Genomic DNA, 21,994 nt, shown 5'->3' with positions numbered 1-21,994 from the left:
AAATCAAGTTAACATGTTTACATGACACAATCAATGTATTAGTTTACTGAAGAATATTTGTGTATACATTTGTACATGCACGAGAATATTCTGATTATAACCGGAAATTGGTCATATTCCGAAATATCCACAAAGTAAACACATTAACCAGATGTGATCATTCTGTGTGATCATCAAAATTAACTTTAACTAAGTATTCATTTGCAAATGTCCAATTGAAATTAATAATGTGTGCTATGTAGAATATTCTGATTATAATCTGAATTTGTTCATATTCCAAAATATGCATCATCTAAACACATTAACACTTTAAGCTAAAAAAAACTATATATTAAAAACTATGGTCTTGACCAACACAAAATAGGTATCATTTAAAAGCTTAGAATCCATACTTAACAATGCATTATGGCATTATGAGCAAAACTGTACAATTGCTTCAAAATTTGCAGACAAATCAGAATTGTTCAGTTTTGATCATTAATTATACATTTTGCACTATACATATATTGTAATCAGTAAAAACATCAAACTCATCAAATATGAGTGTGTTATATGTTGTTGGAAAGCTCTCAAAGCTCTTCAACCTATTTGTTTAACTCACAGACAAAAATACAGAGAGTAATAACAAAATATATGTCTTCGACATTTATGTTTCTTGTGAACAGATGTTGCTCATATGCTGCATTTTTGCTTATACTGTTACTTCTCAAAAAATAAACAGAACATAAATTATAACATACCATTACTTAGAGGAGGTGATTATCACAGCCCGGATAAATAGATCCGAAGAAATTGACACAGCACAATGTGCACACAGCATCTGGCTATCTGGTATCTTGCAGTCTGGCTTAAAACCCGATTTCCTGGATCAGATGAAGTAATCGGAAATGATGTAGCATCATGGAATGCTAAACCAGTCGGATTGGGTTCAGACCTGTGCAAAAAAAGTCATCCATATTTGTGCAGAGAGAAATATGATTGGTGACTGTTACATATGGCCATCAGGAGATGGCATCAAGTACATGACACAGACTCAATGATGACACAAATGGCACAGAATGAAACACATTATTTATTATTCTTAGCAAGGATTCTTTTTTGTTTTTTATTGGAATAAAACAGCAGCCGTATGAAAACACCTTATTCACAATATTCTCTCTAACTGAGAATTCTTTTGCATCTGCACATCCAAATGAAAGTAATTATGGACGCTTTGTAATACAAGCAGTTTGAAAAAAGCAAAGTCATTTAAGAGTAAAAAGAAGACCATTTTTTACTTTATTAAATGAAAAGTATCGTAAATCAATATACAGACAAGCGAAAGTGCAGTTACAAGCTTAGAATTGCCAATAAGCAATAAAAATTACCCAGATTTTATAAAGAAGGATAGCAGGAAAATAATTTTCATCTCATAGTTTATTCTGAATATGCCAGAAACCATGTGTAAATCAGAAAATGATGTGTATGTAAACCCATTCATTGAGCCATCCAAGGTTTTACCCGTGGATTTATAGTCCATATGGACTATAAATATAACAGTTTAAATATGATTAGGTCCCGCTTTATTTTAGGTGTCTTTAACTACTTTGCACTTATGCATTTGATACAATGTACTTATAATGTACTTATTGTCCTTAAATTGTACTTACATTTAAAGTAACTGTAACTGTTAATTACACTTGTAGTTACACTGTTAACCTTACTTCCTAATCCTAACCTTTACCCTGAAACATAACCGCTACCCCTAACCCTATCCGTACCTCAACCTCATTTGCAGCAGATGTGAATCTTGTGGGAATTTTGCAGAACAACATGTAGTTACACCATAAAACTTGGTTTTGTATGTATTTTAATGTTTGCATGCGATAGTTAAAGACACCTAATATAAAGTGTGACCTATGGTTACTATTAGAAAGAACTATGTATAATGTGTACAGTATATTTTTTTGTTGTTATGCAACTTCACCTCAATTCTCTGTGTTTTTGTGGTTTATGTACATCAAAGAATAATCTTTAAATACACTGTGGATCTGTTTTAAATGTGTTTGTGTGTGAGTGTGAGCATGTTACTTCAGGAAAAATGCTGCAATAGCAGTGTGTGGTTAAACTTGACATGATGTTAGAACATGTGTGTTAAAGATACAGTATCTACCAGTAAAAGTATGTTGAATGTGTGTGTAAATGTGTATGTATATGACAGGCCTATTAGGTCTCATATATTGATTGTTCCAGAGGTGCATGCAGTTACTCATATAGCTTGTGTGACTTTTAAGTGGTTGACTCATTGTAATAATTTTGCATACTTTTAATAAGATGGTGGATTTTAGCACTTCAACACCACCAGTCCTCCCACTCAGTGGGACTGTCTGTTTCTCAGCCATTATCAGACTGTGAAACCTGTGATAGTGTTGTTCTGCACCATTAATAAACCAATGGAGTAGCACATTGAACCAAAAACATGATACAGTCTCATGAATTTACACATTAAAAAAATATTTTTTTTGCTGCTTGTTCAATTTACGTAAATGACATGAACTAAAGCAACCGTTAGACCGTTTTGTTACAACGTGATTTCATTGCATTCCATCCATTTGAGTTGGAACTACATAAACACTATTTGTGGTGATAATGTAGCATTGATTAAACTGGGCATGGGATTTCCACTTCCCAGCATGCTTTGCATGGGAACAAATCGAGAAGTGTTGAAATTAAGTATCATTTTATGTATCTTTGAGGAAGATGAGAATATAATGCTGTTGTAAATGTGGTGTATTAAATATGTTTAAAAAATATTTTAATTCATCACTAATAGGATAAATTATTTCTCTTGCTTTGTACAATTAACAAATAATGCACTGAAAAAAAAGCATATTTTTTAGATTTATGAATTTTTATTTCATAACAAATTTCCATTAAATTGAAATAGTAATCATTAAAATAATCCTTGAGTAATCCTTAAAATTATACAAACTATGAATTTAGAATTTAAATAAAAATAGAAATACAGGTTAGTAAAATGTTTCTTATAAATCCGAATAACTAACATGGACTATTTCAGTTTATGTGATTTGTACTCCTAAATTATAAAGAATTATAATCATACCATATCATTTAATGTTACTTGAAAATAAAATAAGCACATGATATAATATACAAAAATAATAAAACAAATATAGAAAATACTGTAATACTATATAACGTATATACAGTGTACACACACACACACACACACACACACACACACACACACACACACACACACTGGAGGCCAAATGTTTGGAATAATGTACAGATTTTGCTCTTATGGAAAGAAATTGGTGCTTTTATTCACCAAAGTGGCATTCAACTGATCACAATGTATAGTCAGGACATTATTAATGCGAAAACTTACTATTACAATTTGAAAAATGTATTGTTTATTGTTAGTTCATAATATCTCACTCAAAAATATTTTTGCCTATTTTTGAAATGTACACATTTCAATGTCATAATACAGTTCCATCAAATTAAATTAAAAACAAAATGAATTAAAGGCCTTAGAGTTAAGCAATATTCTTCCTATTGGTTTGTTGTTAACATCCTAATTCGGCCTAATTAGTGGTTTTCTCCGTGACACACATTAACAGTTTGTCAGAGCCACCAAACTCATCTTGAAGAATGTTATCTTCACCCAGAAACACATTCAGACACTCACACATGTTTCCACCCACACTCTTATCACACAGTGAGTCATAGCAGGGTCATGTAGCATCTGCAGTCACAGAACCTCAGAGATGCACAAGATCCCTTTTGCTCTTCATCTCCTGGCCTCTAACTGGCTCGTGAGGAGTTGACTATGGCTGATGTGTGCTGGGTTTTGGTAGAGCTATGTTGCGATGAAAGCATGTGTATGCGTGTGTGTGGAGAGCTTTGTCTGGTCTAATGAAGGCACTAGGTTACAATAGTTTTAGACCTTGCCTCTGCGGAGGGGAGAAAATCTCCAACTAAGAGATGTGTCACCCGTCTGTTGCTTTTGCCCTTCTCCACAACACCCCCTCATCCCTCCTTCCTCCTATTCTTAATATCTCCTTTTTCTCCCAAGGGATCCGACATCAAAAATATAAAAAAAATGAGTCATTCACTTCATATCGTTGACCAATGAAAACATGGATGTGGGATGCCACCTGCATTATTGAAAAGAAAACCATCTTTGTTTTGAAACAGCAAAAAATAAATAAATTGTGCAGTATTTTTGTCTTGTTTTACAGCAAATTTACTATAATAGTGAACATCCTTAAAACAAGATACATTTACAAAACAAAATGGAAAAATGCAAAAGATATTATGTCTTTATCTTTAATTGTCAAATTGTCTTGTGTTAAGTTTCATCTTTAAAAGTGTGTTATTTCATTTTAAAGTGCATCTCTCAAGACAACAAGGAACACCCAAAACATGACACGCCCACTCCATGTAACGCCCACTTTAGGTCATTCTATTGGCTAAAATAACTTTTAAAATCCTACACAATAGCAATATGATTAATGTTGTCTTCCATCTTCATTGTGTAAATTTGACAAAGAATAACTTTTAAATTATATTTCACAAATATTGTTATTATTAGCAATAATTATTAAATCCAACATACTGTATAAATAGTGACATTAAACATTTTTATGTTCTGTTTTCTCCAGTTCGCTCACAAGCTAACCAGTTAGCCTATAAGCTTAGCATACTGCTAGCTGCTTCTCCTCTTCATTTTTCTCACATTTCTTTTATCACGTTTCAATAAGGCACTTACAATGGAAGTGAATGGGGCCAGTCCATGAACGTTAAAATACACACCATTTCAAAAGTATAGCCAGAAAACGTAAAAATTATACTTGTTAACATGATTTTAGTGTAATAAAAACACTTATAGGTTTTACCGGCATTGCGCCATCATGGCAACGTATTTGTTATATTGGATATATCTGTACACTGACATGGTTAGTGAGCGATTTTATCACACAAAAGTCATATTAACACATATAATATGCACGCCTTGTAGCTTTACTACCAACAGTGTGTATTTGAATGTTTATGGACTGGCCCAATTCACTTCCATTGTAAGGTAAGTGCCTTACTGTAACCACGATTTATGCTTTATATATATATATATAAGTCTAAAAATATTTTTTTAGGGATAAGTCTAAAATATTTTGTGCTAATCAAAATTATGCCACAAATGCTGTCGATTGAGCTAAACTTCTAAAAATCCTTTAATGTTTGTTCCAGTTCAATGCCTTGCGCCATAGACCTCCATTGTAATTTTAAGCGTGATATATGTGTGTTTTTACAAACTGAGGGACAAGTAAAAAAAAGTTTTCTGTGGTAATCAATAGCATGGTCTTGTGGATTAGTTCCATACAGCTTAATTTGTATTTCCTTACAAAAATCGAGATTTCTGGCAAACTCTTATTTTTCGCCAAAGGTTTACTGAAAGAGCTGGTCACTTCTGGCAGACATTTGCAGCAAATCGCAAGCTCATTTGCACGTGAAAATAATGAGTTGCAAATTTGCACAAGCTTGTCAGAACTCTTCAGAATTTTTTGTAAGGGTTTCAATACCAAAGTAGCATCCTCCTGTGAAAACTTCAAGTTACAATCAATGAAGGCTTGTAAATGGTTGTTTACCATCTCATTATGATGTCATAAGTATGGTCCATCAGGGTGGAGAAAGAGGGTGGGCTGAAGATGAGGCGACTCTGCCCTGGCCTAAAGCTATCTCCCATGTCAAGGGGCGAGATCCAAATCCCCATCAGTCTTTTATTTTCCCTTTTTCTTCTTTTTTCTATCGCTCCCCCTCCCTTCTCTGAGTTTGTGTGTCAGAGAATCAAATCCACTCAGCTAGAATTAAAGCCAGTGACCCGCAGAGAAGGACAAGTAGGAAATCAAAGATTGGATCACCTGCTTCATCCTGCCAAAAAATAAATATATAAATAAAAATGAAACTCTTTGGAGTGAATCATCAAAACCATATAGCTTTCTATGGCAATCTCAAATAGTAAAGTGATGGGTTGATAAAGATATTAAAGATTCATTCAATCAGACCTTTAATGAAGAAAAAGTAACTGCGAATGGGCTAATGAGAAAACAATAGCATACCATCATATTAGCATAAAGCATTTTCATTTTGGTTGAACTATACCTTTAGGCTGCATTGATTTGTTCCAAAGTATCTGACTATAAACATAACCATAACCATCCAAGTGTCTGAGGTCATTATGGTCTTTATAAGAGCACTTGTCATCAAATTTAAACTAGACAATAGGCTTGCACTGGATAGAACAATAAATGTGTTTACATCTAGAGGTAGGCGTAGGGAAATCCCTGGAACCCTCTAAACTTTCCAGCTGAATGTCTTTAACACTGTTGTCATCGGTCTGTAATAGAAGATTATCTCACTTACATACACATTTACAAGAAGGTATGAAAAGAAGAATGCCCTTCCGTAAACAAATAACGCACTTGCAACATCGAAGTGAGGTAACACGGCAGAATCAGGAATGAGGAACAATTCCAGGGTTCTATTTTAAATCTTTCTAAGCTGTGAGTATAAAAATAGCTCACTGCTACTGTTCCCAAGACTGAAGTCACCGTTAGGTGGGCTTGTGCAAGTTTAATGAACAAAACAATGTCTAACATAAGTTATACAATTAGCACCACGCATGCTCTCTTAAAATATGTAAAACCCCAAAATTAAACCATCAGTCTATGTAGAGCCTTTACACTGAACAAGACACAATGCAGCGCTGTTGACACACATTTGACCCACTGCATGAAACACTTACTGGATGAATTGATTATGTGTAAATTCTACAGGGATTAAGCTCTGCTGGCTGACTCATCTTCTGTTACTTATGGTTATCTGCTTGTGTATTTAAAAATAAACAACTTTATTTCTTATGACTTGTTTTATCCAGCTCTTGGATTTAAATAAAGAAATTTAAAGATCAAATATTACTGAAAGACTCTGAGATATATTGTGATTTGTACCACTGTGCCAAAACCTAGTAAACTGTCCTTTTGTCTAATGCCTGCATAGTCAGACTTCATGGGCAGCATACTAACTGGAATCTCAGTTGTTACTGGTTTGAAATGCTCTTCATACAGTACGTAGCAACTCCAACTAAACTCTACCAAAGACTATTTACACTGAGACAGCAAACCAAACTAGATCACGCAGCCTTAAAGCCCAGGGCACCCCTGGGCAGTCAAGGGCCCCCGGGCACTGGCCCCATTGTCCCGGTCAGTAATCTGTCCCTGGCCGAGTGGACTGACTTGCCTTCAAATAGACTATGCGTGTTTCTCAGTCTGGGTTATGTGTTCTTGTAGACTCATTCAAAGTCATCATATACTGCCAAAGTTAAATTCAATTACTCATGAACTGAGATATGCATAAAATTACCTGAATGTGTTCTTGATCAGGCCGAATATTGAGGATAAATCGGATGGTGAAGTGTGGGCAAGAACCCATTTGAAGTCCCAGAAGTCATTGCAGCACTACTTTAGCAGACTAAGGACATTTATCGTTTTCCCTGAAGAGTTTTCCGCTTTAAGCTCTTGATAGTCTGACAGCTCCTCAGAGTCGATATACTCCATCAACATTTGTTGTTTTGTTGGGCATAATTTTAATATACTGTAGTCATAAATACATGGAGGAAATGAGTGTTAACTGTCTTTATTCTTTTAACATGTCACATGTCCTGCAAAACCTCATCTGTGTGATGATAATACTGCTTTCACTGATGTGTGATATTGCCAGTAGTCTCTCATGTGCTGTGACGTTTAATTGGCAACAGGAAGATTGCAGCGCATCCCAAAGCTCCCTAAAGTTGCGTTCTACGTCCTCCTATCCTTCAGAGTTTTTCTTCCAATTTAGCTTGTCAAGACTGGTCTTTGTAAGAGCGCAAGTCTGTTCTCTGTGTTCTTCGCAATGAGAAACACCCTTTGGTTTGTGTGGAGTGGAGGGGTGCGGGGCAGGCGGGGCCAGGCTGGAATGTCGCACGCCCGGTCCCCAATCGGCCTGATGGGGCGCGCGAGGGATAAAGGCAGCCAGTGACGACCGTTCGAGAGAGAGAGAATTACGGGCATGTCCGTCATGTGTGTGTTTATTTTTGTGTGTATTTGGTTTAAGTTTAATTAAATATTATTTATATTGTCAAGCCGGTTCTCGCCTCCTCCTTGCCCATCTTAACCCCCTTACATTGGTGCTGAAACCCGGGAAGGAGGAGGGATGCCCGTCGCAGAGTCCTCGACACTGCCATCCACCCAGGGGCGCCGCTGCCATCTGCCGGGTGACGGAGTAGCCCAACCGCCCGGACGCGGGGAACGGCCGCTGTCCGCGGGGTGAGTGGGGACTGGATTCTCCAGTGCCCTGCTGTCCCCAGATATGTGGAGGGGTCGAGGGAAGACCGCTGTCCACGAGGGGAGGAGGGAAGCAACTCCCAGACCGCCTGAAATATATTTATAATCGACATTTCTCATGACTTGATCTTGGATAATTTTTGGGCTGAGCTTTTCAAACACTTTGATCACATGGGAAATCGACTAGTTGCTTCCGAAGATTTATGTACCCCAAAATTGAACCCATTCAGCCAAATTGCTGACAAGTGCCATCTCCCTTCAGACATTTTTGCATCAATTAAACATCATATTGTTTCCTTCTGGTGCTACTGATAGTGTATTGCACTAGCAACCTCTAGACACGGGTTCTGGTCTGGTAGCATTTTTGCTCTAAAATGTAAATTCTTCTCCACTAACAGTTAGGTTTAGGGTTTGGGTTAGGGGGTAGAGATAATAAAATGTGCATTCCTGTTGACTGAAATACTTAATCTACAACTTAAAATATGACTCACTTTTGGCGCTACTCTGTGACATTTCACCCTGAAAATGGAAATCACTAGGGGCAGTGATTAGAATTTTGGTAAGATTTCGGTAACATTTGCGCACATTGGATAAGCCGATAAGAATGCTAGTTAAGGTGTTTTCATGCAACACAAAATCGGGGTAATCGATAAAAATCTACGTTTGTCGATTGTTTTTACTTAAACCGTTGATGGACTTTAAACCATTGAAGGAATTCCATTTAAGAAATTTGTATGACCTTACACGTTGTTGCCGTATTAAGCACAACTGGTGTAAGAACGTACATGTAAACACGGTCAATAAAGCGTCCCAGTGCTGTAAATATCGACATTCTTGGAACGTGGCATTGTCCAATCAAATTAGAGGTCCAGATCTAAATTATGTATGATAAAAAATAAATAGTCATATTTAAATACACGGCTCTGAAAATATGACTGAAGCTGAATATTTCCACACATACAGGGAAGATGACACAAAAACCAAGACAATCGCTCTGACACAAACCCTGATGTGGTCTTTCTTTCAATCAGACAGTGTCTGTGAGCACCTGGAGTCTGTGCTATTTTTATTGCGGCCGACTAGTGCTGCTTTGTTCTCCAGAATAGAGAAGGCGAGGTGCATTTATCTCTCTCTATCCCTCTCTCTTTCTGTGTGCCCTGCAGCATTGTAACATTAGAATGATTGGTTATACAGTCAGAGGGGTGTGTAGTGTGACTCAGGACTAAGTGTGTATTTGTTAACGTATGTGTGCTTTTAGGAATGAGCCCTTTTTAAAAAACAGCCCACACAAAGTGAAGATGATTGCTTGGCATTGAGCATTGTCCCATAACTGTAGAAGCTTCAATCTGATCTGACACGTCGTTCGCAAAAAATTAAAACATATGAGGCAGGAAGTAGCCGTTTCAGCTAAAACGCCTAATGTTGCGTTCCTGGAACACTTGTTCAAACTTCAGGCATGCTTCCATGAATGTTCCAAAGTATTTAATGCCTTTGAGTTTTTCATATCCCTCAGTTTTCTAGTGTCTGTTATTGATCAGCCGAAAACCTCTGGAGACCGTACAATGTGTGTCATAACATGACATGCTTTATTACCGGCACACAGCTGTGCATTGAGGAATTCAGTCATTTACAACAGTCATTGGATTCGACATGATCACCATCATCATCAGCAAGAGAAAGGGGATTACCAGATGCCCCAGTGCATATCTATTAGATTAGTGTTACTGGCCATTCACATAACCCGATGGTTTGTGTACAAATGGCTTACATGCATGTGTTGTCTCTGCACATATAGTTGGGATCAGAGAAAGAATATTAACATAGGCAAAATTTCATGTAAGCTGTGTCGTAATTGTGTGTGTGTGTGTGTGTGTGTGTGTGTGTGTGTGCGTGCGTGTGTGTGTGTGTAGGGGCATGTTTATGTGGTTTACGAGGACCGTTTTTTAGGTAACAAACTGGTAATTACAAGGGTATTATGTTATGAATATGGTTTATGAGGACATTTCTAGTGTCCCCATAATTGAAATAGCTTAAAAAAATGTTTTGGTGAGGGTTAGGTTAGGGATAGAATATATAGTTTGTTCAGTATAAAAATCATTATGTCTATGGAGAGTCCTCATAATGATAGGTATACCAACGTGTGTGTGTGTGTGTGTGTGCGTGCGTGTGCGTGCGTGTGTGTGTGTGTGTGCGTGTGTGTGTGTGTGCGTGCAAGGGTATATCATTTATATATTACGTGTTGGTCAGCAAAGAATTTTTGTCAGGAATCCAGGAAGCACCTGCATCTGTGTCTCACAATGCCCATACATCAGGAAGGCATTTTGCACTCACTCACTCTCTCTCTCTCACACACACACTATGGACAGAATAGAGAAGAAAGAAAATGAGAGGAAAGATCGATGTACAGGAATGTTATATTTGGAGCTTCTACAATGAGAAAGACCCTTTACGAATATAATACCTTGGTGGTATCATGGTACAGTGATGGAATCAGGTGGTAATACCTTGATACTTTGTAATAGGCCTGTACTGTGCTACATGGTATTAGCTAGTGGTCGACCGATAGGGGGTTTTTAATGGCCGATGCTGATATCCAGAGAGCAGGGAGGCTGATACATCACACAATTTGTTATGGTAAACAACAAACATTAAATTACAAAAAAAAGAATAAATAAAGAAATAATAAACCCTTATTTGCCACTATATTTACTCAATTTCACACAAAACTACAAAATTATATTTATTTTAAATGGGAGATAGCCGTTTCTTCAATTTTCTCTTTAGTCATCAAATTTTTGTAATTTATTTGCACATGAAGAAATTATTAATATATTAGGAAGAAGGAAATAACAGTCCAGCAACCATGGATAGCAGGTCCACGTTAGCAAGTGCATTTAGTGTATATGCCATTTACTCATAGCACACGTGAAGCGCTTTTACCATGTACTGCATTCAAAAACGTAGGCACCTGACTTGCTAGCTTGCTGCCTAATCAGTTAATGGCTTTAATGACATCTGTGTTGAATGAATGGAACTCTTAAGGAAACTGGTCTCCGAACAGTTTGAAAAGCGCCTTATTTTCTTCGTGCCTCCGTATACAGTCTCCAGAGGCAGCATTTTCCTGGTTTCGGATGCAGCATTGAAGCGCAAGCCTCAATCTCCTGACATTTTAAATGGCCTGGATCGCCTACTGGTTTTGTCATCATGATTTGTGAATCAGAGGTATTTTTGATCCTGAAGTTTTTGATTCTGGCTTATAGAATACGAGCTTCAGAGGAAGATATTAGATGAGTGCTCAACTGGAAGAAAATGCAGGATTTTCGTGTTGTTCATGAAAGACATCTGTTTAAATTAGATATCTGCATATTTGCAAATGGTATATAATACAAGTTTTATTGATATTTGCCTTTTCATTAGAAAAGTTTCAGCAAACTGTTGAGGAGAGACTGTTAGAATACCTGCTTCAGAGGAAGATTTATGAGCGCTCCACAGGATGCTGGATCTGCTGAAGTTGTGTGAGGTTGGTTTATTATATCTGTTTAAATGAGATATGCGCATATTTGCAGACGGTCTGTATGACATTAGTTTTATTGATATTTGATATTGTGTAGGTCACGAATAATTCCCTGAGTTTGGCGATGAGGGTATGTGGCGAACAGGGCAGGGCGCAGCATCTGGGCAGAGCGAGGCCGAGAAGATAAGTGGTGAACGAGTTCCACCTATGTGTTACACCAGTCTCACATTCCAGTGAGGGGTGGTGGGAGTATTTGAGGAGAGGAGACAGCGACAGACGGGGAGAGAGAGATGCATGAGTAATGTGTTTGTTTGTGATGTACATTTGCTGAAAATCAGCACGTGCGTTGAATGTTACAGCTGAAAAGCCTTATAATGTGACATTGAAAAGCGTATGTACAATAAATGTCTACTTGTTGTGTCAAGCCGTATAATATAACATAAAACATATAATGATTTAAAAAACCCTACTAGAAAGCTGACTGCAGACTTTTTTCAGTGCCATCAATAAAACCCAGGCAGTCCTGATACAGAAATATTACAGGGACATGATTCAGGTGCAAACTCACTTTATCCTCCTTATTTAAACACTCAAATACTTCCACACATGATTTTCACCTTCCAGCCTTGTTTTTTTCCATTCATTTTGATGATGATGCTAAGTTTGAGTGTGTGAGGGTGAGGGTGTGTGTTACCCCAACACACTGTGATGTCATCCGTCGAGAGATTACACAGGGCCATATGGGTGACTGCCTGCCGCTGTAATCCTCCACCAGCCTGCTCTTCCTGTCACACACAAACACACTCACTCTCTTTACAGTGGGGTGCATTCTGGGAAATGTTGGGCCCTTAAACTAGAGGTCTATTACTGAAAAAACATAAGACTCTATTTTGATAATATTGCAATAAAATGCAGTTTACATGTACACAGTGAGTGAAAACAAATGTATTTTGTATATTTCCTTGGCGGCTGACGGAGGTGACATTTAAGCGTATTAGTGTTCACTGGGATTATGGATAACGGATATAAGATGGATGGATAGAGTGAGCCAGAAGTTTACTATGATTTACTTGTCTTTTAACAATACTGTCAGCAGCAAAGCAAGGCAAAGTAATACAAGTGAGGGTCAGGAGCTAATGCTAAAAAATAAGCCCAGATACTAATACACAGACCATTGCATGTGCCTCTTCAAATATTTTCAAGTTTTTTTTTTTTTTTTTTAAGCAATAGGGATTGGAATAAAAAATAAATAAATACCCAATACATCCAGTGCCATGATAAACTGATGATAAATGTTGAGTATTCGATTCTATCACCCTCTCAAAGGCGGGTTCTGTCTATAGAATGTTGGCGCGCGCCCGTGTCGGTGTGTCCAAATATGGTTCGTGACGTCACACCCCGGCGGTCTCATTCTTATAAAACCGATCTGTCGGAATCCCCTTGTAGGAAATGTAGACTCAAGCGCAGTACGCAGGGTCTAGTTAGCAACATACACACCCTGAAACATCCCAACTACAGCTATTCCTCCACATTTCATTTTATCACTTCAACATGAAGGTATCCAGCATAGACTGCCGGCGCCTGAGGAAAATAATTCGGAAGGAGTGTGGAAATTGTCTCATTGTGGACTGTAGACCGTACTTCTCGTTCTCGAGCTCGAGCATCAGGGGCTCAGTCAATGTGAACTTGAATTCGGTGGTGGTCCGGAGGTCCCGCGGGGGTCCGGTACCGCTTCAGTTCGTCATTCCAGACGAGAAAGCTCTGTTTCGCCTTCGCGAGGGCAGCATCTCCGCGGTCGTGGCTCTAGACGACCGAACACCTCATTTACAAAAACTGAAAAAGGACAGTAACGCTCAGATAGTAATAAATACGTTATCGCACTTGGCGAGTAGCGCGAGCATCTGCTTCTTGAAAGGTGAGTGACAGTCGAAGAATTTATTAATGTTTCTCGATTATTTTGAAACTCGCCGATAAAGTTGAATTATTTTTGACTGTCATTTTTGTTTACTTGTTGTATAATATTGTTGTCAAATATATTGACTGTTTAATAGTATTTACTAAAGATATGCTAAATGATATAGACTACTAACGAATTCAAACTATATACTTAAAAGTACATCAAAATTACGAAAATTCTTAATTACATATATATATATATATATATGTAATATATGCACAAATGCTCATTATTATTACTCTCTCTCTTTCTCTCTCTCTCTCTCTCTCTCTCTCTCTCTATATAGTACATTCATACAGAAAAAACGAAGTACAATAAATGCATAAATAATTAATTAATATAATATATAGCATCCCTTTATCTACATCTACCTGCAAATGTAAAATTAAAACTTATAATTAAGTTATTCATATTTTATAAATTTAATTGTATATGTCTACTGATTTTTGTTGTGTTTAATTAATTGTTTTATTCTTAATTAGTTGTTTTTGTCTGGTTTTCAAGAGATACATTCTCATTGTGCATCAATGGCTGAATGAGTCAGAAAGGGAAGCTAAAAACCAACATAGTAATATTTAAAGTTGTACCAAATTATAATAACAGCAGTATATTCAAATAAAAATCTGTCTTTGTGATACTAAACATTTAATACATATAAATAATTTAAACTAGGAGATTTTGTGGAGCCCTTGAGCTTTATGTTGGTGGGAATCACTTAAACTAATTTGTGAGAAGGTCTTGATAAGGTTAAAGACTCAACAATCCTTGACTTAATAAGACAGCTTGTAATAACACAGTATTTCTCATTCCAGGAGGCTTCGAGTACTTCCATTCACAGTACCCCGAGCTTTGCACTGAAACCAAGTCTGTGGACCTGAGTGAACACGAAAGTGAAAGAGGTGTCAACAGTCACTGTGACAAACTGGGTTCTCACCACAAACCAGACTATGATCAGGTACGAAGAGAATAAAGCGAGCTGCCATTTCCTCATTTTAACCCACTTCCACCGAAACCACTTCCTCTTAGCTGTGGGAGTTTCTGCAATAACTCCCACACAAATATGAGGGAAATATAGAAACCATGCGGTAATGACACATCTTTATAGTTTTATAAAATATATATTCTAAATGGAATATACACAGAATTTATTTATTTATTATAAGACCAACAAATCGTTTTTATAATTTTTTTTTGTTTTAAGCAAAAATCGAACAAAATTTAGTGAGGTTAAACTCAATTCAATATATAATATTTTACAGCGTACTTTCAAAAGTGATATAGGACTATAGAATATTAGATATTGACATATCCTTTCAAACATCACAACAGAGTTTTCAAACACACCCAGCTGACATCTGAGGTCCTTTAATATCCAATCTTTGGTCTGGAATGCATTTTTATTTTTATCATACGGACAAACAGAAGTTGTATACCACCTACCTATATTTACTGTGTCTTCCATGAGAGTTTCCTTTCTGATATCTGTATGTTATTCCATTTATACAGGGACGACCAGTGGAGATCCTGTCTTTCTTGTACCTGGGCAGTGCCTATCATGCCTGCAGACAGGACTATCTCAGTGACCTCCACATAACAGCGCTACTGAATGTCTCGCGCCGGGACTCACGGCCCGCTAAAGGACAGTACGATTACAAATGGATTCCCGTGGAAGACAGCCATACTGCTGACATCAGCTCACACTTCCAAGAGGCCATAGAATTTATTGGTAAGTATTTGTGTGTACAGTGCAGTATTTGTTGCAGAGCACCTCAGTATTTCACTTTCTGTTGTGGTTTAAATTGATTTCTTTCATAAATGTCAAAGTCCAAGCTCATTTAAGTGGGTGAATTATTGACAAGAAATTTAATAGCAGCATTTGGTCAACATCACAGTAAGCTAAAAGTATTATCCGTTTTGTATGTTATGTAAACTACACATGTAGTGCTAAAACATTTCCCATAACTTAGCACAAACCTATTGATAGTGGAGCTTATTTCAGAGCGGTTAAAAATAAGACTTCCTCTTCCTTATTAACACTGTATTCCAAGTCCAACTTTTTCCCTAATCAAACTGGATAGCACCTTGCTTTATTTACATGTACAAATATTATTATTTTTCTGGGAAATACAATTAATACCAACTCCCACAGAAATATATACATATAGAAAAACAGAGATAAACGGACATGCTACCATGAGTCACAGGTTAGATTAATCCAACAGTTTATGTATAATGGGCAGGGCCAGTGTGTCAGTGAATGAGTCGATGGTTAGTGGTGTTTAATGTGCATGTGTCACGAGCTGATATGTTATTTGTAAGCTGTGCATTGGTTGTTCATCAGGAAGATGTGTTTACACGATGATATGACAGCATTTTATGGGTGAATCTCACAGAACATGTGAGAGAATATGTCTGAGGTCATATTTTACATGAAAATCAAAAGAAAGAAATAAGATATTATGTTTTGTATTGCCTGTTTTAGCCTATTCCGGACAATTAAGCACATTTCATGTATAACTCACTTTACTAAACAATCTAAATTACATTACTGTAATCTGAAAAAATACTTATTTATTTAATATATATATTTAAATCATAAATATGTGTTGTACTGGCTTTAATTTATGCTTATTTACTAAATAATAGACATTATAATTGGCATAGAAACAATTAAGCCTATTTTAGCCTGTATATGACAAATAAGGACACTGAAGAAAAATTGTTGGATTTACTTAAAATATATATATGTAGCATTTTTCTATCAAGCATTTTAAGTAAATTCAATTTATGTCAGCATAACTATTTTGTTAGATATACACAAATGTATCAGTTCATTCAACTGTATTTACTTAAAAAGGAAACTCACACAAATAAGATTTAACAACTAATGGCGCGTTGTTTCAAATTAACTTTAATATTATTACGCTATTTATTTTCCTACGTTGTTGTTATTTGTCACTTTTCCGTAATGTAAAACAAAATTAATTCTAAATACTGTAATGTGGAAAAATATTATATATATCCTATTACTGAAATTGCAAAGTATTTATTGCACTGGCTTTAATTTAGGCTGATTTCAACTTAATAAAAATTGTATTACATTATTTGTATTTATTTTATTTTTTTACAGTATAATAGTAATAGTTTGGGGACCAAAATAGACCAAAACACCCTGATTGACCTGTATATTTCATTTCATTTATCATTTGCCATACATTTGAATTGATTATCGAGAAATGTATTTTATATGTATTAGAACAAAGACAATATTACATAAGAGACCACGAGGTAATTTGGTCTCTCACGTGGTAGTATTAGAAATAGAAATGAAAGAATAATCCATTGAAAACCTTCAGCTAATAATTGTGTGGTTATATTTAGGTGCATTAGTGAGTATGATAGTCATTATGACGCCCACAGCTCAGCCCTGCTCTGCTCCAGATGGGCTTCAGGCGTGATTCACACCAGCAAGTTTTGTTTCAAAGAGACCAGCAGCCAGGGATCTCACATGAACACACATGCACAACACTTCCTGTTGTGTGTGTGTGTTGAGAGAATATGTTTGATATGAGTCTAGAATCTACTTAGCTGATTTCATTTAAAAGGTCATACGCAATCTAAGTTTTCTGTAATGTGTAGTGTGTGTATGTGTGTGCTTTGGAGATGAATTTATGGATTTATGGGGTGAAAATGAAAATGATATGACATTGCGATAAAAAGGGTCAGGGAGGAAATGAATTAGCGAAGGGCTAATGGACGGAGTATATCAGAAGAATATTTCAAAGATAACCAGATGATCATGTTTTACTCATTCCCTCTCATTCGTTTATCAAAGTTCGCTAAACTTGAACTCCGCATAGAGAAATTATTTGCCACCAGTAGTCTATTATTATGATGACTGTAGTTTGCGGTATTTCGGCATGAAATGGTAAATGTGACCGGGCATTTGCTCTGGTTGAGCATCCCAACCCACCTGAAATAGCAATATAGGTCATGTTCAGGGAAACCTGCATTTCCATTTGTTGCCACGAGTAGTGTAGAAATTACACACTTCGCCTTTAAAAGAGACTGTCTGTATTTTAGCACTTCATTTGCCTGGTTATTTAAAGAATAGCTATTATAATTAAAACTTTTGCTTGTCTCTCTGCAGAACGTGTAAAACAGGAGGGCGGTAAAGTGCTGGTCCACTGTGAGGCTGGAATCTCTCGCTCTCCCACTATCTGCATGGCGTACATCATGAAAACCCAACAGCTGAGGTTAGAGCAGGCCTTCGACCTCATCCGTCAGCAGCGTGCGATCATCTCGCCCAATTTTAGCTTTATGGGTCAACTACTGCAGTTCGAATCCGAGGTAATCTCTTCCACGCCACCATCCGCTACACCGCCTGAAGCCTCTGCCATCCAGAACACGCCCACCTTCTTTAACAGTGACTTCACAATTGAAAGCGGGACTTTTGAGTCTTCGGTTTTCAAATTCCCTACCTCCTTTCTAACACCAATGCCCATCCAACCATCGGTTCACCAGTTCAAACTGAGTCCAATAACTGCGCTGCCTTAAAACGGTTGCCCGACTCACTGCAGTCTCCGAGTACTTGAAAAATCAAAGGACAGATGAACAGAACAAAGCAATGGAATATTTGACAGGGAATAAAATGCTTAAGTTTTAATATTTAAAAACAATGTGTGACCAGTCATGAAAGACAGTGTTTTCTTATTGATTTTGTTTGCCTTAGAGAATATCAATGCAATACCTGCCTTAGCTCGATGATGTACTGCCTGTCAACAGTGCATAGATAGGCACAATTAAATTATTATTATTTTTTTTTTTACAATTTCTTTTTTATGAATTGTGAATCTGTTAATAAATGATTTTACAGAAACATAGATATTTGTTTGTGGTCTCATTTTCTTATCAGCAGGTCCACATGTAATATGTGTCTTCTCAGCAGCGTCATTTATTCAAAAAGTTCTTTGCATTATTTGCCCCTTCACCAAAACTATGTTGGCAAATGTTTTCAACTACCACTAAGAGTTTATTCTCATTTACCACATCTAAACTCCCCTAAATATCAGAGCAGAAAATGGCAAATCAAAAAGGCTATTGTTGGCTTATCATTCAACAATATATCACAAAAACACTCTTTTGTTATGAAAGGAACAACATACCACAACATTACATTCTTATTGTGCTGAAAGATATGAATGTGATATGAATGTTTGCACTCACTAAAGCTTACTGGAATATGCAGGAGGTTTAGGCCACAATATAACAGATGAAATACCCAACAGTGACCTCTGCTGTGACGAATATTGCAGCAGTGAACAATCCATTTTTTTAAACAGTCTGCTATGGAAGAACACGACGCTTCTCAAACACAAAATGTATTATAGGTGCTGTAAGTGATTTTCTTTTGTAACGGTATGCAGAAAGTGCATAGTCTCGTATAAATTCCAAAATAGACCTTATTCAGAGTAGCGCCATCTTTGAGTTTTGACAGGAATGTAGACACACCGTCTCTTCAATGACGTTGTATAAAGCTATCAAAAGCTCATATAGATCACATTTATCTTTTCACAACTCTGTTGCCATCTTAAATTTCTTGAAAATATATTTTTCAATGTTTTGTCAGTGGAACAATCCAAAAATACTTTAAACAACAGTACAACCCATTGAAGAGAAGCCGTCATAGTTGGGTAAACTATAGCGGCGATCGGAAACAGTAATAACCAGTGCCACTACAGTGTTCCTATTTGCACAAATTCTAAAAGAATACATCTGTATTTGTGTTTACATGAATTTACAAAATATGCTGAACTTTGTACAAGCTCAGTGGGTTCAGGTAATTAAATGCGTAGAAGATGACTTAAACGAGGGTGCACTTTAGTTTGTGGACAAAATTTTGAAGATGAGGCCTTACAGCAGTACTCTCACAGGTGGAATTGTGAAATGCTTTGAAATCTGAGCTGTAATGTGCTACTATCACAGTTTCAATGGAATTATTACACATCAGGGGTCATGGGTCTTTCCACTACTTCACGTCCTGCATCGCACCATCAGGTATTAGTTTCACCAAGTACAACTCACAGATTTATTAACTATGTACTCTTTTTTGCATTTTTGCAATTTACTGCAACAGATTTGTAGATCGTTCCTTTAATACACAAATATGTGCCTGCTGATTTAACGCACAACCTCTCAATAATACAGTCATTTATTTGTATCGAATTGCCTTCATATTCATGCAGATAACCCTCGAAAAATAACTTGTAAACTTTATTGAGTTTGGATTTAACCGTTGATGGATGATGTGGTCAACGTATCCAAACATAAATGCAGGCAAAACTTTTAAGGACTGTGAAAATACATACACCTTGTCAGCATCATAGTTGCGTTTACCCAACTATGATGACTTCCACTTCGCAAACGTGTAAAAATGGTCCATTGTTGATGGCACTGCTGTGAATAAGGTCTGGCTAAATTTGCTTACAGCACCTTTAAAGTTGCATCAGAGACTATTTAACAGAGATGGACCTCTTCTGTCAAAATGAATGGGAGAAATTGAAACAGCCAATGGATATAGAAAAGGAAGTCTTACATGTAAATGAGCCAATCACCTTTAAGATACTGACACAGTCTGTCAATTTACTCAAGAATGCGCATGCGAATTAGCTGGTATCCATAGAAATAGCTGACATCTAGGGGTGTGGATGCAGCATCATTCAAACAAAATAGTTTTCAGTTACAGTTGCCATTGTAGAAATTCACTATTCACAGTTAGCCATGATTAATTAAATTATTGAGTGAAAGTGTCAAAAGGGTGGTTACTGAGATTAAGCGAGTAGTATCCGGCTGATCATGTGATTCTAAAATGGCAGCCCCCATGAGGGACCCTCTCCATGTAGAATGAAACAGCTTTTATGAGGTTACTGATATGGCTGAGGTCTTCTATTTATGTCTTTAGGAGAACAACTTTTTTAACTGAGAAAAACTAACTGAGCACACCTTTAGTTTGTGTCATAAAATGTTTGCTTCCTAAACTAAGACTGCTGAGAGGATTATTGGTTGCCCCTGCCCCTCCTTCAAGAACTATACACTTCCAGAGTGAGGAAAAAGGCTGGTCCCCACCCACCCAGCCCACTACCTTTTTGAACTGTTGCCTTCTGGCCGTTGCTTCATAGCTCTGAGTACCAGAACCGTCAGATACAGGAACAGTTTTTTCCCTCAGGCTATATCCATCTCATGAACAGTTAAATTGCCCCATTGAGCAATAATTATGTGCAATACACAGATAAGTCTATTTATATTATCCAACATATCCACTTCTGCCATTACATACATTGCACTGTACATAATATACTGTATTTCTGTTCTTTATATAACAGATTTGTAATAGATTTGCACTACGTGTGTGTATGTGGGTATTTATGAAGGTGTGTCTGAGTGTACGTATATGTATATTTATTTATTTGTATTATTCTTTTTTTTTATTTTTTATTATTATCTATGTCTTGGTGCTGTTTTTTTTTTTTGTTGTTGTACACTGTAAGCTCCTGTCACCAAGACAAATTCCTTGTATGTGTAAGCATACTTGGCAATAAAGCTGATTCTGATTCTAAGAGATGGGAGAGATTGGTGATGTAATCAGGTTGTTATAATACACTTACATGTAGCAGACATTTTTATCCAAAGTGAATTACAGTGCATTCAAAGTAAAAGCATTTGAACCCGAATGCAACCAAGACCTTGCTTCACATGAGCATTATCATATTTCCAGATCCATTTACTACTGTATTTACATGTACTGCAATATACTTAAAAGAATATCACGGTACAAACATCACATGACATTGCCATGGTGCATCCAAAAAATACTGTAATAACATGGTACTTTTTGTTAGTTTTATGACACTGTTTATTAAAAGTGTACAATGACATGGAATTCAAACAGATGACAGAAAGTAAATTACTAGTCATAAAGCACACATGGTGTATGAGCGTCTCTTTCTTGGCGCCCAATATCTACCTCGACAGACGAAACGAACTTCACCAAATAGGGGTAGCGTCTTGAAAGAAAATGTATTTCCAAGTATATTAAACCAATTAGTACATAAAAAATTTAACAGATACAAATAAAAATAC

At 36.7% G+C, this 21,994-nt stretch overlaps 1 protein-coding gene across 1 annotated transcript; it reads left to right on the top strand.

The window, feature by feature from the left end:
- Window positions 1–13,360: 13,360 nt before the first annotated feature.
- LOC127641246 (dual specificity protein phosphatase 5-like) lies at window positions 13,361–18,731 on the top strand. Its single transcript, XM_052124084.1, has 4 exons — window positions 13,361–13,813; window positions 14,668–14,810; window positions 15,362–15,581; window positions 18,006–18,731. The coding sequence occupies exons 1-4, from the start codon at window positions 13,450–13,452 to the stop codon at window positions 18,410–18,412; spliced, it is 1,134 nt and encodes a 377-aa protein (XP_051980044.1). The 5' UTR covers window positions 13,361–13,449; the 3' UTR covers window positions 18,413–18,731.
- Window positions 18,732–21,994: the final 3,263 nt, after the last annotated feature.

Source organism: Xyrauchen texanus, chromosome 50, assembly GCF_025860055.1.
Source record: "Xyrauchen texanus isolate HMW12.3.18 chromosome 50, RBS_HiC_50CHRs, whole genome shotgun sequence".
Taxonomy (NCBI): Eukaryota; Metazoa; Chordata; class Actinopteri; order Cypriniformes; family Catostomidae; genus Xyrauchen; species Xyrauchen texanus.
This window is presented reverse-complemented; position numbering and strand designations above follow the sequence as displayed.